The sequence below is a fragment of the Phragmites australis genome, chromosome 18, assembly GCF_958298935.1.
Source record: "Phragmites australis chromosome 18, lpPhrAust1.1, whole genome shotgun sequence".
Taxonomy (NCBI): Eukaryota; Viridiplantae; Streptophyta; class Magnoliopsida; order Poales; family Poaceae; genus Phragmites; species Phragmites australis.
The window spans coordinates 1,186,439-1,205,457 of record NC_084938.1 but is presented as its reverse complement, the minus strand read 5'-3'; the positions used below and the strand labels follow the sequence as shown (position 1 = coordinate 1,205,457).

At 40.5% G+C, this 19,019-nt stretch overlaps 2 protein-coding genes across 5 annotated transcripts in view; both read left to right on the top strand.

Moving 5' to 3' along the window:
* The first annotated feature begins 1,751 nt into the window (after nucleotides 1-1,751).
* Nucleotides 1,752-4,879, top strand: LOC133899723 (beta-1,6-galactosyltransferase GALT31A-like). Of its 2 annotated transcripts, XM_062340772.1 has the most exons (11): nucleotides 1,752-1,926; nucleotides 2,121-2,160; nucleotides 2,249-2,310; nucleotides 2,392-2,597; nucleotides 2,663-2,723; nucleotides 2,817-2,895; nucleotides 2,985-3,105; nucleotides 3,183-3,270; nucleotides 3,488-3,613; nucleotides 3,698-3,807; nucleotides 4,632-4,879. In XM_062340772.1, the coding sequence occupies exons 1-11, from the start codon at nucleotides 1,823-1,825 to the stop codon at nucleotides 4,778-4,780; spliced, it is 1,146 nt and encodes a 381-aa protein (XP_062196756.1). In that variant the 5' UTR covers nucleotides 1,752-1,822; the 3' UTR covers nucleotides 4,781-4,879. The 2 variants fall into 2 exon arrangements, with proteins under 2 accessions (XP_062196756.1, XP_062196757.1); XM_062340773.1 differs by lacking the exon at nucleotides 2,249-2,310 and having other exon boundaries at nucleotides 1,829-1,926.
* Nucleotides 4,880-5,661: 782 nt separating this feature from the next.
* Nucleotides 5,662-19,019, top strand: part of LOC133898370 (intermembrane lipid transfer protein vps1302) — a 30,267-nt gene continuing 16,909 nt past the window's right edge. The window contains exons 1-20 of one of the 3 annotated variants that reach the window (XM_062339040.1): nucleotides 5,662-5,953; nucleotides 6,375-6,452; nucleotides 6,543-6,655; nucleotides 6,752-6,845; nucleotides 7,463-7,506; nucleotides 7,605-7,673; nucleotides 8,125-8,198; nucleotides 8,924-9,131; nucleotides 9,297-9,362; nucleotides 9,481-9,560; nucleotides 10,622-10,771; nucleotides 13,033-13,096; nucleotides 13,867-13,968; nucleotides 14,911-15,093; nucleotides 15,200-15,324; nucleotides 16,139-16,289; nucleotides 16,371-16,460; nucleotides 16,565-16,666; nucleotides 17,116-17,174; nucleotides 17,255-17,357. In XM_062339040.1, the coding sequence (XP_062195024.1) occupies nucleotides 5,857-5,953; nucleotides 6,375-6,452; nucleotides 6,543-6,655; nucleotides 6,752-6,845; nucleotides 7,463-7,506; nucleotides 7,605-7,673; nucleotides 8,125-8,198; nucleotides 8,924-9,131; nucleotides 9,297-9,362; nucleotides 9,481-9,560; nucleotides 10,622-10,771; nucleotides 13,033-13,096; nucleotides 13,867-13,968; nucleotides 14,911-15,093; nucleotides 15,200-15,324; nucleotides 16,139-16,289; nucleotides 16,371-16,460; nucleotides 16,565-16,666; nucleotides 17,116-17,174; nucleotides 17,255-17,357 (2,052 nt within the window). In that variant the 5' untranslated portion in view covers nucleotides 5,662-5,856. The remainder of the gene's footprint in view (nucleotides 5,954-6,374; nucleotides 6,453-6,542; nucleotides 6,656-6,751; nucleotides 6,846-7,462; nucleotides 7,507-7,604; nucleotides 7,674-8,124; nucleotides 8,199-8,923; nucleotides 9,132-9,296; nucleotides 9,363-9,480; nucleotides 9,561-10,621; nucleotides 10,772-13,032; nucleotides 13,097-13,866; nucleotides 13,969-14,910; nucleotides 15,094-15,199; nucleotides 15,325-16,138; nucleotides 16,290-16,370; nucleotides 16,461-16,564; nucleotides 16,667-17,115; nucleotides 17,175-17,254; nucleotides 17,358-19,019) is intronic. The other 2 variants (XM_062339041.1, XM_062339039.1) reach the window with 2 other exon arrangements.

Here is a 19,019-nt window from a genome sequence, read left to right as displayed (position 1 = left end):
AGTATATATACTAGGATGGGGAAAATTTCAGTACAAACCAATTCTTCGGTGCAAACCGTGAAAACTCTCTAAAAACATGTTTAGATGTACCCAAAAAATCGAAAAAAAATCACACATGTACATAAGGGGGGGTGACACACATGCATATAAAAATTCAAGGCTAAACTCTTTTTAGTTCATGAGATATAAAAATAACAAATCGGATTTACATGAGGGGGTGATACTGATTTTTGTCAATTTTGTCTTTTTCTTTCCGATTTGTCATTTTTATATCTCATGAACTAAAAAGAGTTTAGCCTTGAATTTTTATATGCATGTGTGTCACCCCCTTATGTACATGTGTGATTTTTTTTCTATTTTTTTGGTACATCTAAACATATTTTTTAGAGAGTTTTTACAGTTTACACCGAAAAATTGGTTTGCACTGAAATTTTCCCTATATTAGGATAGCTCATCAATTATCTCAACTAGCTAATTACTTGTGCGGTGCCATAAAAATCTAAACATTGGGCATTATAACATCACGTGAGCGTCGCCGATCTGAATATATCAGAGTAATACTATAGTTTGATTTCAAATGTGATTAAAAAATAAGAATGAAATTATCTACTAATTTTTCTTCTATTTTATTTATTTATTTATATTAGTAAAACGAGTTTTATATCTATAACTAGTAGTAAAATGAGGATACTGTAGGACGAGAATGGATAATAAAAATGAGTAAATTATTTAAATTTTAAAAAATTTTATTACATAAAAAGAGAGTAGAAAGAAGAGATGATACGAGAGATAACTCATATTTTATAAAGTAAAGATTAGAAAAAAAACCTCATAGCTTAGAGGCTGCACCAGCGAACACGTCGATGACAGCGGGCCCGCAGAAAGGAGCTTTTGCAATGTAGGCCGTACGCTGTGCACGGTCCGAGGGGTACTAGCACGGCGACATTCTGCGCCTTCCACCACCACCACCCGTGGACGCTGGACCACATACACCCGAGCGCCCAGCGACGGGCTCTCTTGTCTCTTGCGGAGTCGGTGCACCTGTGGTCTTCCAAGGCCAGGTCCAGCGTCAGGCGTCGCGGCCACAGACGAGGGGAGGAGGAGGACGTGCCCACTTTTTGCTACGCGTACAAGCACCCAGACCATGAGGGGCTACAGCGCTGATTAATGCACCTGTCCGCGTGGAAACGAGGGGGTTGTTGATGGACCTGGTCCATGGCAGCAGGCCATTTCCCACACGGAAAAAGAAAAAAAAGTACCGGCTGGATCAGTGAGTTACTCATGGCTAGCTTGCACGTTTTATCTTACTTTTCTTGTGAGACTTAGCATTAAGGACATGTTTATTTATTATAAAATATCAAGGGGATAAATTTGAGTTTGGTATGAAAAGGGTAGAGAATTGCAAAAGACACTCTTAAAAGGAATAGTCCAAGTCTCCTCCTCGTGTCAAGATCTATTTGTAACACGGGATAACTCAAAGCTATTGTGTAAAGATGTATACGGAGACATAAATGTAATGCCATAAAGTACTTGATTTTTCATTCTATTTCTCCAATTCAGCACCATCATGCTTACAAAACGTAATGCCACTTCCAGACAGCATGTACAAATACAATCCCCCAAAAGGCCAAAACTGAATAAATGGAGCCTGAAAATCACGCAGGTGCAGGGGATGTACATTGTGGACCGAGTCCACGTAGCCCTGAGGTACACTGACTGCAGTGGCAGCACAGCATTCCAGCGAGCAGGCAAACGCGGAGCTCTCACACGGGCACGGAGCCTTCCCTTTCCCACTCCTCCCATTCGAACGCAAGCGGGCACGATGATGGCGAGGCCGCACAAGGCGCCGCCGGCGCGCGTGCCCATGCGGTGGGTGGCTGTTTTCTCCGCCGCCTGCTTCGTCCTCGGCGTCTGCGTCGTCAACAGGTGCGTCCGTTCGCCTTCGCCCCCAAACCCGCCGTGCTTTCCGAGGGAGTCGCCGCCCAGCTCGCTCTCCAGTTCCGTGCTCCTTAGGCTGTACTCGCCGCAATCTCTCCTTTTCGGTGCGAGTTGAGGCAATGCTCGTCGATTTCAAGGTCGGAAATGGTGATAACCGGTCTACATTGGTGTACTTTTTGCAGATATTGGGCAGTTCCAGAGCATCCCGGTTGCCCAAACAAGGTACTGCGTCATTTTTTTCTTCAGATTTTCTTCTCTTCCTTACATGTTCCTATGGATACACATTGCCAATTGGTCTCCAATTATCCAGGCAAGTTCTGACCACTCGAGGGCCGCATTGAACCAAGTGTCACAGGCTCGCGAAGTCGTCATGTAATGCCACAAGCTTCTTCAGTTCTGAATTTACTTGATTAAGTATGGATTTGATATATCGTATTAGTGTTTCAATTGCAGGGCTTTGGATAAGACGATATCTGACATTGAGATGCGCCTGGCTGCTGCTAGAGCAGCACAAGCGATGAGCCAGGGCGTATCGCCCAGTGATTCGGAGGGTGACCAGGGAAGCATGCGGCCTAGGATGTCTTTTGTCATGGGAGTTTTCACCACTTTCACTAACCGTAAGAGGAGAGACTCAATAAGGCAGACATGGATGCCGCAAGGTAGATGCTTTTTAATTGTTTTGCACTGTGGAGCTTTTGTTTCATAAAGTATTGAACATCTGTAGGCGATCATTTACGAAGATTGGAAGAGAAGGGCATTGTTATACGTTTTGTTATCGGACGCAGGTATGGTCTTGTTTAGAGTTGGGGATAAAAATAGACAACGACACAATTTTCTTCTTTAATATATTCCTGAACTTTGGGAATTCCTTTCTGTAGTGCAAATCCAAATCCTAACAATGAGGTGGACCGTGCAATTGATGCAGAAGATAAAGAATACAGTGATATTTTGAGACTTGTATGCTGCGTTGATTACCTGCAGTATTTCTTTTTCCCTATCAATGACAAACAACGCTAACGAGTTGCAACATTGGTCATCTTTCACAGGATCATGTTGAAGGCTATGGAGGGCTCCCTATGAAGATTCAGATGTTTCTTTCAACTGCTCTTACCACATGGGATTCTGATTTCTATGTAAAAGCTGATGATGATGTTCATGTCAACATTGGTACATCAACACAGGACCCTTTTAACTTTGTTCAATCGGTATAGCACCACACTGAGATTGGGACTCTTTGAATACAGGTATCACCAGATCGGTTTTGGCGCGGCACAGGTCGAAACCACGCGTGTACATTGGCTGCATGAAATCCGGACCTGTTATTGCTAAAAAGTAACACTCCATTAATCCAGATTCCCCCCCCCCCCCTTTTATGGATTCAACCAACATAATTCATTTCCATGCTGATTGAATAAATAATCAAGATCACACTTTCGCATTTCCTCATTATAAGGACAATTCTTACTAGATACTCCCCAACAAATAGTTTCATCTTGCCAGCATGTGTTCTCAGAAATGGTGTAACAAAGTGCCTTCCTAATGTTAACAGTGACTCCAAGTATTATGAACCGGATCATTGGAAGTTTGGGACCGAGGGTAACAACTACTTTAGGCATGCAACACGACAGCTGTATGCTGTAACCAGGGATTTAGCAACTTACATATCAGCAAACCGGTGAGTTCCAATGATGGTATGCAATGCCAGATAAACCAGATTTAGTTGCTGTCATTTCATATATATCTTTTATGCCACTTTCAGGCATATCCTGCACAAGTATTCAAATGAAGATGTATCATTTGGCTCTTGGCTGATTGGGTTGGATGTTGAGCATGTTGATGAGAGGAGCCTTTGCTGTGGTACACCCCCAGGTTGGCATCTCCATTTTACACTCGATCTTTCATATTGCTTCAGTATTCCTGTAGCATCTAGATGATTATTGCATGCTCATTTGGATATTGGCATGATTTTACTTAACCTGGAAGTTATTTGCTTTACCATACTAGGTAGGTGAGCCAATTTTTTTTGAAGTTTCTAGTAAGAAAAGGATGATACGTTGCTAGGAAAGAGAAAAGAAAAGGATGATATGAATGCCTAACAACTACACTGGTTAGCATCTGTCTTCATTAATTAAAACTTGCTTGCACCAGCATTCTGTCCTCCGCTTACCAGCAATGACCCCATACTTAACCAAACATGTTCACAGCTGACTTTAAAATTCATTCATCTGAATGCTACCAACACTGAGCAGTAGATGACTACTTTTGAACAAACTCAAAATATAATGACGTTACTGCCATGTGGAAAATTTAGTTCCTGACATTTTTCACACGTCTAGTTGGTTTTGACCTTCTTCCACAGCAATGTGTATTTGTCTCTTGCACTTCAGTTGGCATGGTTTTATCTTTTTGCATATTCAATGTTGCCGTAATGGGTACTATTCCTCATCTTTGGCGATGAATGTCTTCCACTTACTTGACCAATCATTACTGCCAGCTCTGATCATTATGGCATGCTTTCAGATGCACCTAAGGGAATCTTTAGTTTATGGACTGAACATGGGTATCATGCCTCTATTTGCCTGTCATATGTTGTGAACCATTTTAGCTCATTGTTCAGATTACAGTGTGGTACCTCTCACAAGTCTCACTACACTCTGCACACTTTTGATGTGGCATCTCTGATGATCTTGCAGACTGTGAATGGAAAGCTCAGTCAGGGAACCCATGCGCGGCCGCCTTCGACTGGAACTGCACTGGCATCTGCAACCCGGTGGAGAGGATGACGGAGGTGCACCAGCGATGTTGGGAAGGCCGTGGAACCGAAGGGCACGCACAGTTTTGACTTCCGACAGCCGATGGTTGGCGTCTTTGTACCATTTTTTCTGCAGGGCCCTGTAATTAATCTAGAGACGCACTTGTTATGCAATGTCTCAGTTTTTCAGATGTGCAGCATGCCATCTTTTCCTGGCCAGTTTGAATGTCGAAAATGGAAGGGGGTAAAATGAGGAGCACGTCTGCAATTTACCCTAACTGACGAATGACGATACCTTACTGTATGCTTGTCATGATACGGAGAGATTGGTCTATCCCTGAAAAATCGAGCTCTCCAGATTCTGCCTATGATTCTCGTGGAGTATCTGAAGTCTCTTGAAAAAAAGAAGAGAGACGGAAAGCTTCCTGCCAGCATTAGAGCATACATGAAAAGCTCTACACGAACACCCCCCCCCCCCTTCTCCCCGGAAAAACTTTATTTCATCGACTGTTTTGAAGCCCCTCGACACTTAGATTTCGTGACCGCTCGATTCATCCGAGATTCGTGCTCTGCAGCTTCTTCTTTGAATCCGAGGTTAGGGTTTGGGATTGGAGGTTAGGGTTTGGGGTGAGGGCTCGCCGGAGTCCGACAGGCAGAGAAGCCCGTGGAGGCAGTGGGCCCGGCGGTGGTTGCAGTGAGGTAGCGGGGCGCCGACCGTCAGGGGGCGAAGGGCGGGCGTATCTGTACGGAACTACGGATACATGCCGAGTATGTATATTTTGTCAGACGAAATACATGATGAATACCGAATACAATTGCAGCCGAGCGCGGAGAAGGTGGCGTCGTGGACTGGAGTGAGTGGCCGCGGGCCGTTGGTTGGAATGGACGGCATCTGGTACGCACACGTAGTGGCACTAGGACTCGTCCACGGAGCCAAGCAGCAGAGCCAGAGGCGACACGAATCGCCGTCACCCCCATTGTCCGCCTCCTCCAAGCAAACGGAACTGGAAAAGCCCAGCCCCAACGCCACCACCCCCTCCCCCTCTCCTCCGGGCGCCTGCCGCCTCCCCCGTCACCCTCCGCTCCGCTCCACCCTCTCCCCGCCTCCTCTTCCGCGTAACTGCTACATGGGAGCGCGGGCAACCTAGGGTGTCTCCGCCGCCGCCATGTTCGAGGGGGTGGTGAGCCAGGTGCTCGCCGGCCTCCTCGGCCGCTACGTCAAGGGCATCCAGAAGGAGCATCTTAAGATCGGCATCTGGAACGGTTCGTTCTCCATCCCTTCCCCTCCGCTCCGCTCTAGCGCCGCGTCACCGGCCCCGGCTTCGCCGCTACGCCCTATCACGCCCAAACCAGCTGTTGTCCATACACTTCTGCGGTTTAATTCGTTGCGATTCGGTTGCCGCATCATTTGTTTTTACTGTATTATGTGGTTGCGTTTGGTGTTACCCTCGTTTTGGCTTTGATCAGAGTGTAGCACTCCTGCTTGACCAATGCCCAGTTTGATCGGACTGCGGGGTTTTATGTGCAGTTTGCGCAATGTTCAGTGTTACAGTTATTTATGCTTTCCTCGCTACTGTATAGTAAGATAACAGTTGCTAAATACTTCTTCCTATTGTCAACATCATTGGATGTGGTTTAGCCTGTCACCTTGTTGTCGATGTGATGGTGATTATGTTTTTGGCAGAGGAAATACTATTGGAAAATGTAGAGCTGATTCTGGAAGCCTTCGACTACCTGCAGTTACCATTCGCGCTGAAGAACGGTATTGATTTTTAAATGCAATTGTAGTGTTTTCCTGGATGTTAACCACTGCATAGTTGTAAAATCTTAGTTGTATTCTACTGCTTCACAGGACGAATCGGGAAACTAAGCATCAGGATTCCATGGAAAAAGCTTGGATGGGACCCTATAATTATTGCCATAGAAGATGTATTTGTTTGCGCATGTCCGCGGGAGGATTCTGAGGCATGTAATTGAATTTTGTCACATGACACTGCCCAATTTGCTTGTTAGAGTTGTTTCCACCCTTCTGACCAAATAAATGCTTGGTTTCTTTAACAGTGGAGCTCCGATTCTTTGGATAAGAGAGAACTAGCTGGAAAGTTGGCTAAACTTAATGCCATAGAGCTTGCTAAATTTTCCAGAAGAGTTACACGTCAGTCTTGACTCCCATGTTCCTTATGGACTGTTTGGATTTTGGGATAGGGCGTTGAGATTGAGATACGGGGGTGGGGTAATCCTAACCCTCAATCGGAAACGATGGATGGTTAGGATTAGCCTCCCGTCCTAACCTCATATCCCAATCCCTATGCCACCTCTCTATCCCCAAATCCAAATACCCTTTCAATGTTCTAGTAAATTTCAGAGGTCCTTTTATCATTATAATTTACTTCACTGTTAGCTTAACAACTTCAGTTGCGTATTCTATGGTAACTTTAGGTTTCATGCCCTCACCATTTCTGTTTCTTTTTCTACTGCATGCCTTTTCTATTCTCTTGAATATATAAGTTTGCTGAACTGGTAACGTAGACAAAGATTCAAAATTTTCTCATATCATATTTATTAAGTATGTAAGTAAGACATGCTTATCTAAGAACTTTCATAAAAAGATTTCAAGACTTCCATAATAAACTGTTTGTCATCACTTGCTAACGTGTTTCTTGTACTTCAATTTATCGCAGCGTTAACGTAATTGTTGCAAGTCTCATGTGTGTTAGGAAGAATTACACAGTGTACTTTATTCCTGACTTTCCCTATTCTTTTGACCTCTAGATAACCAAACAGGGCAATCGTTTTTGTCCTACATATCAGCAAAGGTAATAAACTTGCATTATTTTGTTTAAACAACCGTAAGTTTGAAGGTTGCGCTGAAACATTGATTATTTTGTTGCATTTGTTTGACTCTTTTTGGCAGATACTGGACAATATCCAAGTTTCCATACAAAATGTTCATATTGTATACATGGATTCCCACATTGATCAAGTATGCCTGTTTTTGTATTCCTATTACTCAGTGTTGTCTATGGTTTTGTTTCAACCAACATTCAAGTTTGGCTTTATTGTTTCCTCAAATTAGGTCTAAACCTTTTTCTCAAAAAATTTCGATGAAGATGGTAAGAAAATAGTAAAATTCAATTTTGGATGCTATCACGTTGACCGCTGAATTTAATTTGCATTATCAAGTCTCCATAAATCTAGTCCATCCAAAATCTCTCTCTTTCTCTCTCTCTCAACTGTAAATGAGTTGCTTGAAAGAAAAATCCAAATTGCATCTATTGGTCCACATTTCCTTCTGCCGGCCACCTACTTTTTAGTGCACTTCATGCTTATGTTCTACACCCACCCTTTTGACCTTCACTGTTATCTTTATTTTTTTCTTGTTGATCTGTCAGTTATTCTCACATATGCTTATTTTCTTGGCAAAATGTCAATAGGGGAGCTTCGTATTTGGTTTGGAATTCTCCAGTCTCTCAATACAAACAGATACCCAAAAGCAAAGTTTTGCCATGTGAGTTACTCCAATCATTTCATTCCTTTTGTTATTAAAAAGCTGCAGAAAAGCAATATATTTAGAACAAAAGCTTCCCCTGTGCTAGTTAAGTCTATTCGTCTCTCTAGACAACTTATTCTTCATTATTTTGTTACTGAATATTAGGATTAGAAGGATATGTTTTGATTAGAAAACACGATTTTGGAACATATAAAACTGAGATGCAATTGCTAAGAAGTAATGTATAACTAGAAATGCTTGCAATTATGTGGAAATCCCTTAAAGTGTCGCATTGAGAATTGCCAGCTTAACAGGGAAGCATACTGTAGAAACTACTGTTCCACATGACTGCCTCAACACCTGAAGGAGCCCAAAACTGCACGAGAATAGTTTACTTTTTGACTGTAAAGTTCTGTCTGAAGAGTTTCCTGTGGTGCTTTAAAATTGCTTAATGGAGCACTTAGATTCTTGATTTTATTTGCGGATAAAGCTGCATGAGTAGATAAGCACTTATGTTTCTGGTGTGCAATATACAGTGAAAACTGTTAGGACTTTCCTACACAGTCATTAAAATTTGCTCTTGCATATTTCAAGAACATTATAATGCCTTTGGAATATGGACAAATACGTGGAAGTGCTGTTGCCTTATTGTTTGCATGCTCTCAGATATTTAGTATTTCATGCAGTTGATTTGAACATATATTATGCAATATGTTAATGTTCATTGTGTTTCTGTGCTTTAGGTCGTTGATGGCTAGGTCAAGACAAGATGAAGTAAATAAGATAGTAGAGATATCAAATGTTGGAATTTACTGTCATCATTTAGAAGAACAGCTGGATCTATGTCATGTTGGTGCTCTTCCTGAAACTCAGTTTAGTTTCGGTCTCAGAAATGGCCACTCAAGAGATGATTATCTTATACATCCATTTTGCGTGACTGTATCTGTTCTTGTAAGTGCATTTTTCCTCCGACATGTTTCCATCAATGTTGATACTGTTGTCAGTCTTCTTTTATCCAAAGGATTTCAAAGCTTTCTGACTACTCTCACATTAACTTAACTACCTTGTTGCTTAATGTGACCAGCCTGATCTGATGCAATCCTGTCTTTATTGTAGGCTAACAAAGCTGCAAAGCTTGATGGTGCACCTCAGTATGACATGAATGTAGAGCTAACTGCATTGGTTTGTTTTGTAATCTTTCCAGTTGTCGATTTTTATTTGTAGCATGTTTTATTATCTGTGAAGAACTTCAGGGATGATCTGAATATTACCTGCTTATATTTTCATCTTATCTCTGTAGGCCCTATCAGTTGATGAAATTCAGCTCCAGCAAATCTTAAATATTTGTGATTACTTCACTATATGTGCTTTGCGAACAAAGTAAGCTATTCTAATTTAGACGGCTGAAAACTGCTATCCTATTATCTTGTTATTAGAACCCATTACAGGTTAATTCATTTGTTTTGTATGGAAACCATGGGTTTCTTTTGTTGTTTTTTCGTTAATTTTTTTTGTTCCTGGCTTGAGTTGATGTCTGTTGCACTTGCTCTTGATCTTTCTACCTTCAAATGAATAAGGTTTTAATTTTATGCATATATAACTGCCACAATTTCGCCAGTAAATGGGGTATGTAAGTTTAATAGATCCTCACCAGTGGCAGACCCAGGATTTCTGGGCCGGGTACGCGAGATAACACAAAATGTTTGATGGAAGAAGTACACGTTCGTAAATGCGGGATCCATAACACAACAGAAATTATTCATACTAGGTACTAATTCAAATAATTAATAAAAATTACAAAATAGCCGGTACAATTTAACTTCACACTACTTTATAGCTTGAAAACGGGATATTAGGGCCTCTGTCACGGTCGCAGGTCGCGGCAGTACCCGCCGCCTGCTGTGCTGCGTCAGTGGCTATGTGCTCCATCTGCCCGTGAAATGGAATTTGGAGAAGAGAGAGAGGTAGAGGGTGAAGAATCTAGGATTTGGGGATTGCAAACCGTGAAGCCATAAACTGTCCCAAAGCTTGTTGGTTTGCTACTCTGCTCTATGGGTGCTCGAATCGAGCATGACCAGCCTTGAGGTAACTCTATGTTGGCCATTGGACTTTCAGCTATTGGTAGTGGAGAGAAGTATGGACCAGTGGGAGCATGGAACAGCAGGTTAAGGAGTTTTGCCCCTAATTTTCTGTGCACCTATACACGTCTATTATATACCTCATATCTATTCATTTTTTTGCAAAAAAATTGGGTATGCGGCTGCATACCTTGCAACCATGCTGGGTCTGCCCCTAATCCTCACGATCATCTGAGGAGCTATCCAAGAAAATGCTCATGACAACAACATTTCTACAATGGAAATCATGTGGTCCAATAGATGAACTGCCTGGGTTTACTGATTTTCTGAATGTGTCTAACAATATTCCTGTAACTTTCACAGATATGGTCGTTATCGTCCGTCTCAAAGCTCTTTATCTAAGAGACGTAAAGGTTGGCAGAGAATGTGGTGGCAGTATGCTCAGAGGTCTGTTTTAGCTGATGTTCGCAAAAGATTGAGGAAAACTTCATGGAGTTATTTGGGGCAGCGAATGTGAGTTTGTCAATAAGTCTTTCCTTGTTCTATTCGATTCGCAACATTTAAACTGAACAAAAAAAATTAAATTAGTCGATTGAGTGCAATGTAGACATGGTGAATTTGAAATTTCTTGAAAGATGTTCTTTACGGCAATAAAGAAACATGCATGGTTTGATGGTCTCTTTTGTGTCAAGGTTAGGTTGTCAATCACAGCAATTTCCCTGATTGAATATGCATTTTAGTTTCCCTTCTTTGTAAGCAAGCTTCAGGTAGGTCAGACTAACACAAAGCATGTAACCTATCCGCTGACAGATAGGAATAATCAAACTTTCATTTTGCCATAGGTGGTACATGACATTGCTGACTTAGTTTCCTGTTGTAACCCTACAGCCGTCACTCTTGATTTTTGAGTCCATCATAAGAAGCGAAGACGTTATGGCCTGTTTGGATGTTGCAGTATCTTAAAAACACAGTTTTTGAATACCCCAATTTTGCAAGTACATGGGGTGGGGTGAAATACTACAGTCTATGGGTACCAGTCTTTTACAAAAAACCATGATTGGCATTTGCAGTATTCAACGTAGTAATTTTGTTTTGTTAAATAGACACTATGTTGATTTGTTGCTATAAAGAAGATCAAAGTACTACATTTGGATGCTATTAGTACAGTTTTGTTGTAGCTAGTCATTTATGTGTAACAATAATACACGATAGCTGTCTTTAATGATCAAACAGTGTATTCTTGCAAAAAAAAAAAAAGATCGTGAGGGTAATTAAGTACGTGTATATTAATGTGTAGAGTAGAGGGAACACAATTTTTTATTCTCTGAGCCAATTCAGCTGCTAGTGCCAAGGGTTGCACGGCAAGAACCCAGAGCTCCACTAGAACGTGTCTTGGTTTAGAAAAAAGAGAGGGTGGGAGTAGATCTTTTGAATCTAAAAAAAACCATGGTATTTGAGATACTATGGTTTATAATACCGTACTTTTTATTGCATCCAAACATGTCAATTTTTTTTATACTACGGTATTTTCCATAAAACCATGGTATGTTCCAAAAACTCCAAAGATACTACTACCTCCGTTCGGTATTAGATGTCGTTTTGTACTCCTGTACACAGAACAAGGCAGTGATAATTAGCGTTGAATTGAACCTGTCTGCCCCTATTCAATAACCCTCACTCACTCTGTTTACTCCACCGTCTTATTCACCATTAATCTAGACCCAAGTCTCAACAACCCAGGGGTCATGAACGGGCTTGGCCTTGGTTGTCTCGAGCGATGGACCATGCTCATGCTGCTCTTGCCTCGATAGGAGTTGCATGCGGCCGGTGGCTGAGCGACTCTCTGCAGCATTGATGAGCGAAGCTGATGAGTTGCCTTGCTTGCTGGGCAGCGGAGCGAGCCAAACCTGAGTGCGGCCCTACGGAGTAGCGAGACGAGAGCCTGAGCACGGTCATGTGGTGGAGGTCATGGTCGAGGGAAGCCAAAGTGGTGACCAAACACATTGCGCCATCAAGGCCGACGGCAGGGATCACTATGGCCATGATTACTTTTAAAATCTCATTTTCTTGCTTGACCTTAGTTTGGTTTGTTTCATCTTCTTGCTTCACTTTGGCCTTGTTTTTCTTTTCATCTTTAGTCATGACATCATCGTGTATGGATACTTAGAGTTAGTTTTAGGAACCAAATGCTCTTTAAGCTTTGCGTTCAAATCGTACCAGTACTATTTGGTGCCAAGTGTGTAGCTAATGCAATCATACACGCATGAGTACACACAGAGGTGTGGTTTATTAATTCTTCTTGGAAACATAAGAGTATGGTTGGGAACATTGGAATTGATTTAGAGTTGGGGCATTTATATTCACCAGCTTTTAATAGGGGCTATTTGGGGAGAGGATGCATAGAAACCCGAGAACGACATCTATTTGAGAACGAAACCAAAATCCTAAAACGACATCTAAAAAAGAATGGAGGTAGTACGTATCCAAACAGGCCCTAAAAATGATCATATAGCATTATCTTAGATTCTCTGCAATTGTAAGAACACTTTGAATTTTATGATTCATATTCACTTGTCTGTACTGCCTCGTTTCCGTCCTATGGCACTGGCACTTCGCCTTTTGGTGATCTTGCTTTAAGCGGTTTTAACAACACTTACGTCTTTTGCTTACACAGCATTGTTCTAATCTATCATTTTCCTTGTTAATGGATTAATAAATATTTTAATTTTTCAGACTTTAGTAGTTTAGTTATGTCTTCTTTATATGTTTGGCAGGGATTATCGCCGGAAATATGTCAATTTATACCGAATGAAATTGGAACTTTTGCAGAAAGGACAGGTATGCATTTCCTGGTAAACTTTTATTTTTCATGCTTCTAAAGAACACATCAATGAACAATTGCTACTTATAGTTTAGTGCAAATGTACAACAAGCTTGAGGCTGGGTAACTGTAATTACGCTTATATGGTAATCTTGGTGCTCTAGAAAAGATAAAAGTGTATGTTGCATTAAAAAAACAAATAGAACGGGAGGTAGGGGGCAATAGTGCACATGGTAACATGTCGTTTTGCTGGTCTTTTTATTTTATTTTTTGTCTGATAGGCCTAAATAATATGATATGTGCCAATAATAATTTTTAGTTTCTTTAAGGATCGTGTTTTCCCCAATAAACTATGGTTGGAACTCTATGATATCATGGATGAAAAACTCTATCATCCTGAGTAGCTAGGTTTTGTTACTACAACTAGAAGTTGCATCTGATTCCCACCTTTTCCAAGTTTGGCTGTCGTTTGTCACTGTCACTTTTGCACAAAGAAATGTCGATTGCTCACATTGAGCTCACCCTGCCATCCTTTATATTCGGAGTTTGGTCACACTGACTATGTAGCACCATGTCGGGCTGGTAATTTTTCATCATACTGTGTATTTTGTAGCCTTCCATGTAAACAATATATCATGCACAAACTTTCTCTCTAGAGAAATTGTCTGCATTAGATTTTAGATTTTATTGTATCAGGAGAAGATTGTTCCTTTATGCTTATACGTATGGTTTGTACACATCATGCTTTCCATGAATTTACTTTGTTTGAATTTTTTTTTCTTTTCAGATTGTTAGTAAAGACATTCTACAAGAGCTGGAGAATATGGACAAAGAATGTGATATTGATGATATACTTAACTACAGAACAATTGCAGAACAGCAACTGCAGGTACTTAATACTTCTATTTGAAGAATATGTGAGGGTGATTTTTTTCCTCGAACGCAGGAGAACTGCGTGTCATTGTATTAAGAGGTGAAAAACAATGTTTCGATTACGACACACACACACACACACACACACCCTTCTATTGCTAGGATTACATTTGCGCCATTTGAACTAATTTGAGCGACCACCGACTGGTACGACTCTAGATCAGAGGGATATCATGAGGGTGATTGTGAATTACGTTTTTCAGTTTAGCCATTAAAGTTGAAAATGTCTTTACCTAAACATTTTGACCACTGGAATTGAAACTGTATTTACCTACATTTCACATCTGACATCCATGTTTCATCGCTGCTACACCACTTGGCCAGGCATTACCCAATATTAAGTTGGTTTGATGGCGTTTGAACTATTGTTAGCCTTGGAACACAAATATTGGCTCTCCAAGGCTTGAATATTACACATCATGGGCTGGGCTTCAGTTTCCTCTTGGTACATATGTGTATATCTAAAATGTTGCAGTAACTCAGGGATGCCTTTGGCATCACAATGCTATTCAGGCCCCTCTGTTCATGAAACACTCCGGCACATTAAATATAAGCTGCTGGAAAAAAAGGTTGTTTGAAGGCAATTGCTGTGAGCTGCTGAAAAAAAAAAAACTGATTGAAGGCAACTGATGTGAAGGACTACCAAATTGCATCACCAAATATATGTTCTGTAATGGGACTGAACAGGGGTATTGCAACATTTTTTAGGTAGAAAGTAACTTTGATTCGTTATGCGATACTGGGAGGTTAACATCATGTTTGTCTAATGCATGCGATATTGGAAAGTATATATCTTTGGTTATGCTTTCTTTGCATTTTTCAGCATAACAATAATGACATAGGCCATATTTGCCTTGTTTTTTGTCATTCTCTTTGATAGCATCTCACTGATAATTAGCAGGAATCATTGGCAAAATCCACCAAAGAGACTTTTTCTAGTCCAGGAAGTCCTCGAACTGATGAACAGTCAGCAGGGGCAAGCCGGGGATGGTTAAACTGGCTTTCTCTTGGAATGCTTGGTGCTGGTGGAACAGCTGACAGTAGCTCATTTGCTGGTGTTATTTCAGAAGACATTATTAAGGTTATACTTATAGCCCTTGGCTTACTCTGCTTATGTGGTCAACAATTTGTAATGCAATTCAGGTTTTAGGAACAGTTTGTTCTAAGATCTTTGTTTTTTGTTTCAGGATATATATGAGGGAACAGAATTTCATCCCGTTTCTTCTTCTGAAAATTATTTGACAAAAGAAAATTACTATTCTCTGTCTGTTAGACTATCTATTTCTCAGATACTCACTTCTGTCACCTCCAGGCAAGTGTTTCATTTTTGTCTCTCTGGCCCTTCCATAACTATGTATTTTACCAGCATAATAAATTTAGTCAATATGACATTTCTGTCATGTGCTTTGAAAGCAGTTGAGTAAAGTTAATTACTTAAAAAGTTTGCCAACTCCAGTAAATTATTTTTGTTATGGCTCTAAAGAAGTGGTTGCCACTTAGTGATTATGTCTCAATATGTCTCAAGATAGGTAAACAAAATAACTTTAAAAAATGCACACTTTATGTATTTTATTTTGAATGTTCACAAATAGCAACTTTATGTAATACTGAAGTGTTAGTCTTTATAAGATTCTGTATGGCCTAATTGAAGGTTCCAATAACTCGTATGAAAACACTGCCAACCAAAAGCCCAATTTTTCACCTCAGGAATAATTCAGGCTGTGTTTGCCTGTTCGGTTATTTTGTAAGAATTGCCCAAAATGCTCCTTATCCTTGAGCTTAACCGAAAACCTTTAGTCCCCAGGTAAGTTGGGGTAGGCTAGAGATGAAACTTAACAAGAGCCGCATGAACCAAAAGAATATAGTAATAGTGTACAAAAATGTATTTTGCTTAATGCATTTTTACTTAACTCATGTCATTATAATTATTCATAAGTCCTTCCTGGTTATCTGTTCTTTTTATCAGATGCATGTGTAGCTCTAGCGGTTCGAAAACTTATATTTCCTGAAGTCCTATTATTTGCAGCCAATGGTCAATATTTTTCTATTGCTGTGTAAATGGTTTAGCTTAGTGGGATGATGGGCCATTTGTTATCGACTAACTTTTCTGCACATTGATGGTCTAGGAGGTTCGGCACGAAGGTTGTAGATGCAATATTCGCTGGCCTTGGTATTGAATGTAAAATGTGGGATGATTCAGCAACTATTCTTGCTTGGCTTGATTCACTTCAGGTTATCAACCCGTTAAATGAAAATAAAATCTTGCTGGCTGAAAAGGTACATTATGGTTTAATCCTCAGACCTCTTTGTTCCACCCTTTTGTGAGTTGCTTATTTCTTAAATTGATATATATTTTAGTGTAGCACTGGCGATGGTCTCGGGGCACCTGTTATCAGTGTTCAAGTTGACTTTCCCAAGTCAAACCAGAGCTCAGAAGCTTCAACAAGAGTACTAATGTTCTTTCCTATCCAAATATAGATAAAGTTATTACATAAAAGCTGTGTGTTGTTCTTGATTGCTGATTCTAGGTTTGTTGTCTTGTTCCATTTTAGGTTGTTGTCCAGGAATTCAGTGCCATCTATGAACCAGAATTCTTTGTTAATGTCCTACACATCTGCTATTTGTTTTTCTCTTTCCAGTTTCAGCATGATAGGGTAAGTATTATTGTTGTACATCTGTGTTCTATTGTAATCTATTTTTCCAGCTTCTTGCTTTGTTACTGTTACTGAGTTCTTACGCACAAATTTATTAAGCATAGCTAACATTGATAATGAAGAAAGAGATGGACGCAATAACCTATAATGCAGTTGGTTTCTCAAGTGAGACTTTTGTCGATGTGTAGTAGAATAGAGTTAGAATGCTTTCAGTTGTAACCATAGTCCCCACTCCACTCTTTTAATTTTTTGTTCATTTGCAGAAATGCAAAGTCAGTTCCTCTGATCTTGTATACGATTCTCTACTTTTTTCTAACATTTCCCATAGATCAGCTACTTTACAACACTTGCCTTTAATATATTGTATGCTGGGCAGAAGTTGGTTATTTCATGCAATTTTCCTTACAAGAAATGTTATGGACTATTCTAGCTATTCTGCATTAATGCAGGTGTTTTCCTCACTAAATCGGTTTGATAATGTTGGAGCAAGATTTCTCTCCAAACTAAAGTATGTTCTCATCTACCTTGTTTTTGTTCACACTGTATTGTGACTATATAATTTCAGTAATATTTTGAACACGATTGAAGGTACATGTCTGATAATCGCAAAAAGCTTACTTGGGATTTGAGGATTCACCGCTTTGCCATTAGGCTACCATCACAGCGTTCTGGAAGGGAAGAACTTTCCATGGTACGTGTTAATGCTAAATAACATTGTCTTACATCTTGGTCAAGGGACATGTTATGTCATGTCCAGCCCATTAGGGCTGTTACCAGGCAGTAGGGCCAGCAGGAGATAAGTCTTGCCTTTTTAATTAGGAGATAAGTTCGGTATGTTAGGATTCAAATTGATTTGTTTAGAGATAAGTTTGGTAGGAGATAAGTTAGGGGTCGGATTGAATTAGGGCTGCTTAGAGATAAGTTTGGTAAGAGATAAGTTAGAAGTTGGAATTGAATTAGGATTGTAATTTTCCCTCTCTATATAAAGGGCCAGTCCGGCACATCCTTGTAATCAAGCAAAAGAAGAATTAATCTAAGTCTTCCTAATATTCTAAGTCTCCCCAATCTATAGTCTAATCCCTGCCCTAGCAACCGATGCCGTTTGGCTATCCTCCTTGCGTATGTTTATCCCCCTAATGATCCTAGGATCATAACATCTGGTATCAGAGACAGCTGATCCCAACCCATGGCTTTAACTGCGCTCTCATCTTCATCGCTGCCACTGTTGGTTTTGTCGTCACCATGGGCGACTCCAATGGAGCCAACAGTGGCGCTGCCTATCACAAGCAGCATGGGCAAGACACACTGGACAACTTGGTGCTCTCACGTGACAGGATGCCGACGCTACAACCATTCGTCAACGTGGGGTTTCAGGGGCTGCAACCATGGCCGCCACCCTGCAGCTCGAGGACGAGCTGCTCACAAGGAGGGGTGAAATGTCATGTCCAGCTCATTAGGGTTGTTATCAGGCAGTAGGGCCGGCAGGAGATAAGTCTTGTCTTTTTAATTAGGAGATAAGTTTGGTATGTTATGATTTGAATTGATCTGTTTAGAGATAAGTTTGGTAGGAGATAAGTTAGGTGTCGGATTAAATTAGGACTGCTTAGAGATAAGTTTGGTGGAAGATAACTTAGGAGTTGGAATTGGATTAGGATTGTAATTTCCCCTCTCTATATAAAGGGACAGTCCGGCACATCCTTGTAATCAAGCAAAAGAAAAATTAATCTAAGTCTTCCCAATATTCTAAGTCTCTCCAATCTATAGTCTTAAATCCCTGTCCTAGCAGCCGACACCACCGGCTATCCTCCCAGCGGATGTTTATCCTCATGATCCTAGGATCGTAACATGTTAATACCATGATATTTGTACGATGATAATTTTCTGCAGATTAGGTTCCTGAATCCGTATTGGGAACTGATGGATAAACTGGCTGAGTTTTATTTATTTCAAGTTGAAAATTGAATTTTGACATTTTAAATGGCTGTATATAAATTATGGAAATAAGAAAATTTGGAAGGCGCGAGCTACTATGTGTACCCCCTTTTGACAACATAAGGCCTCATTTGCTCTTGATGTTGTTTCAAAGTATAAGTTTCCTAAATCAAACGATGCACTAGCTTAATGTTGTTAGAATAAAATATTTTTTTAAACAAACTCAAGCACAGGGAGAAGACACTCCCCTGGCTTTGTTTAAAGGAGGGGAGTATCGAAACCAGTTTTCAGGGAGGTACCCACTTTTTGTGAGCACCCGGGTTCGAGCCCGGGTGGGCATCCTCTCAACTGGAGGCTCTACCAAATGAGCTATCACTCGGTTCTCAAAAATATTATTTTAACGGGTCTTAATTATTGTACT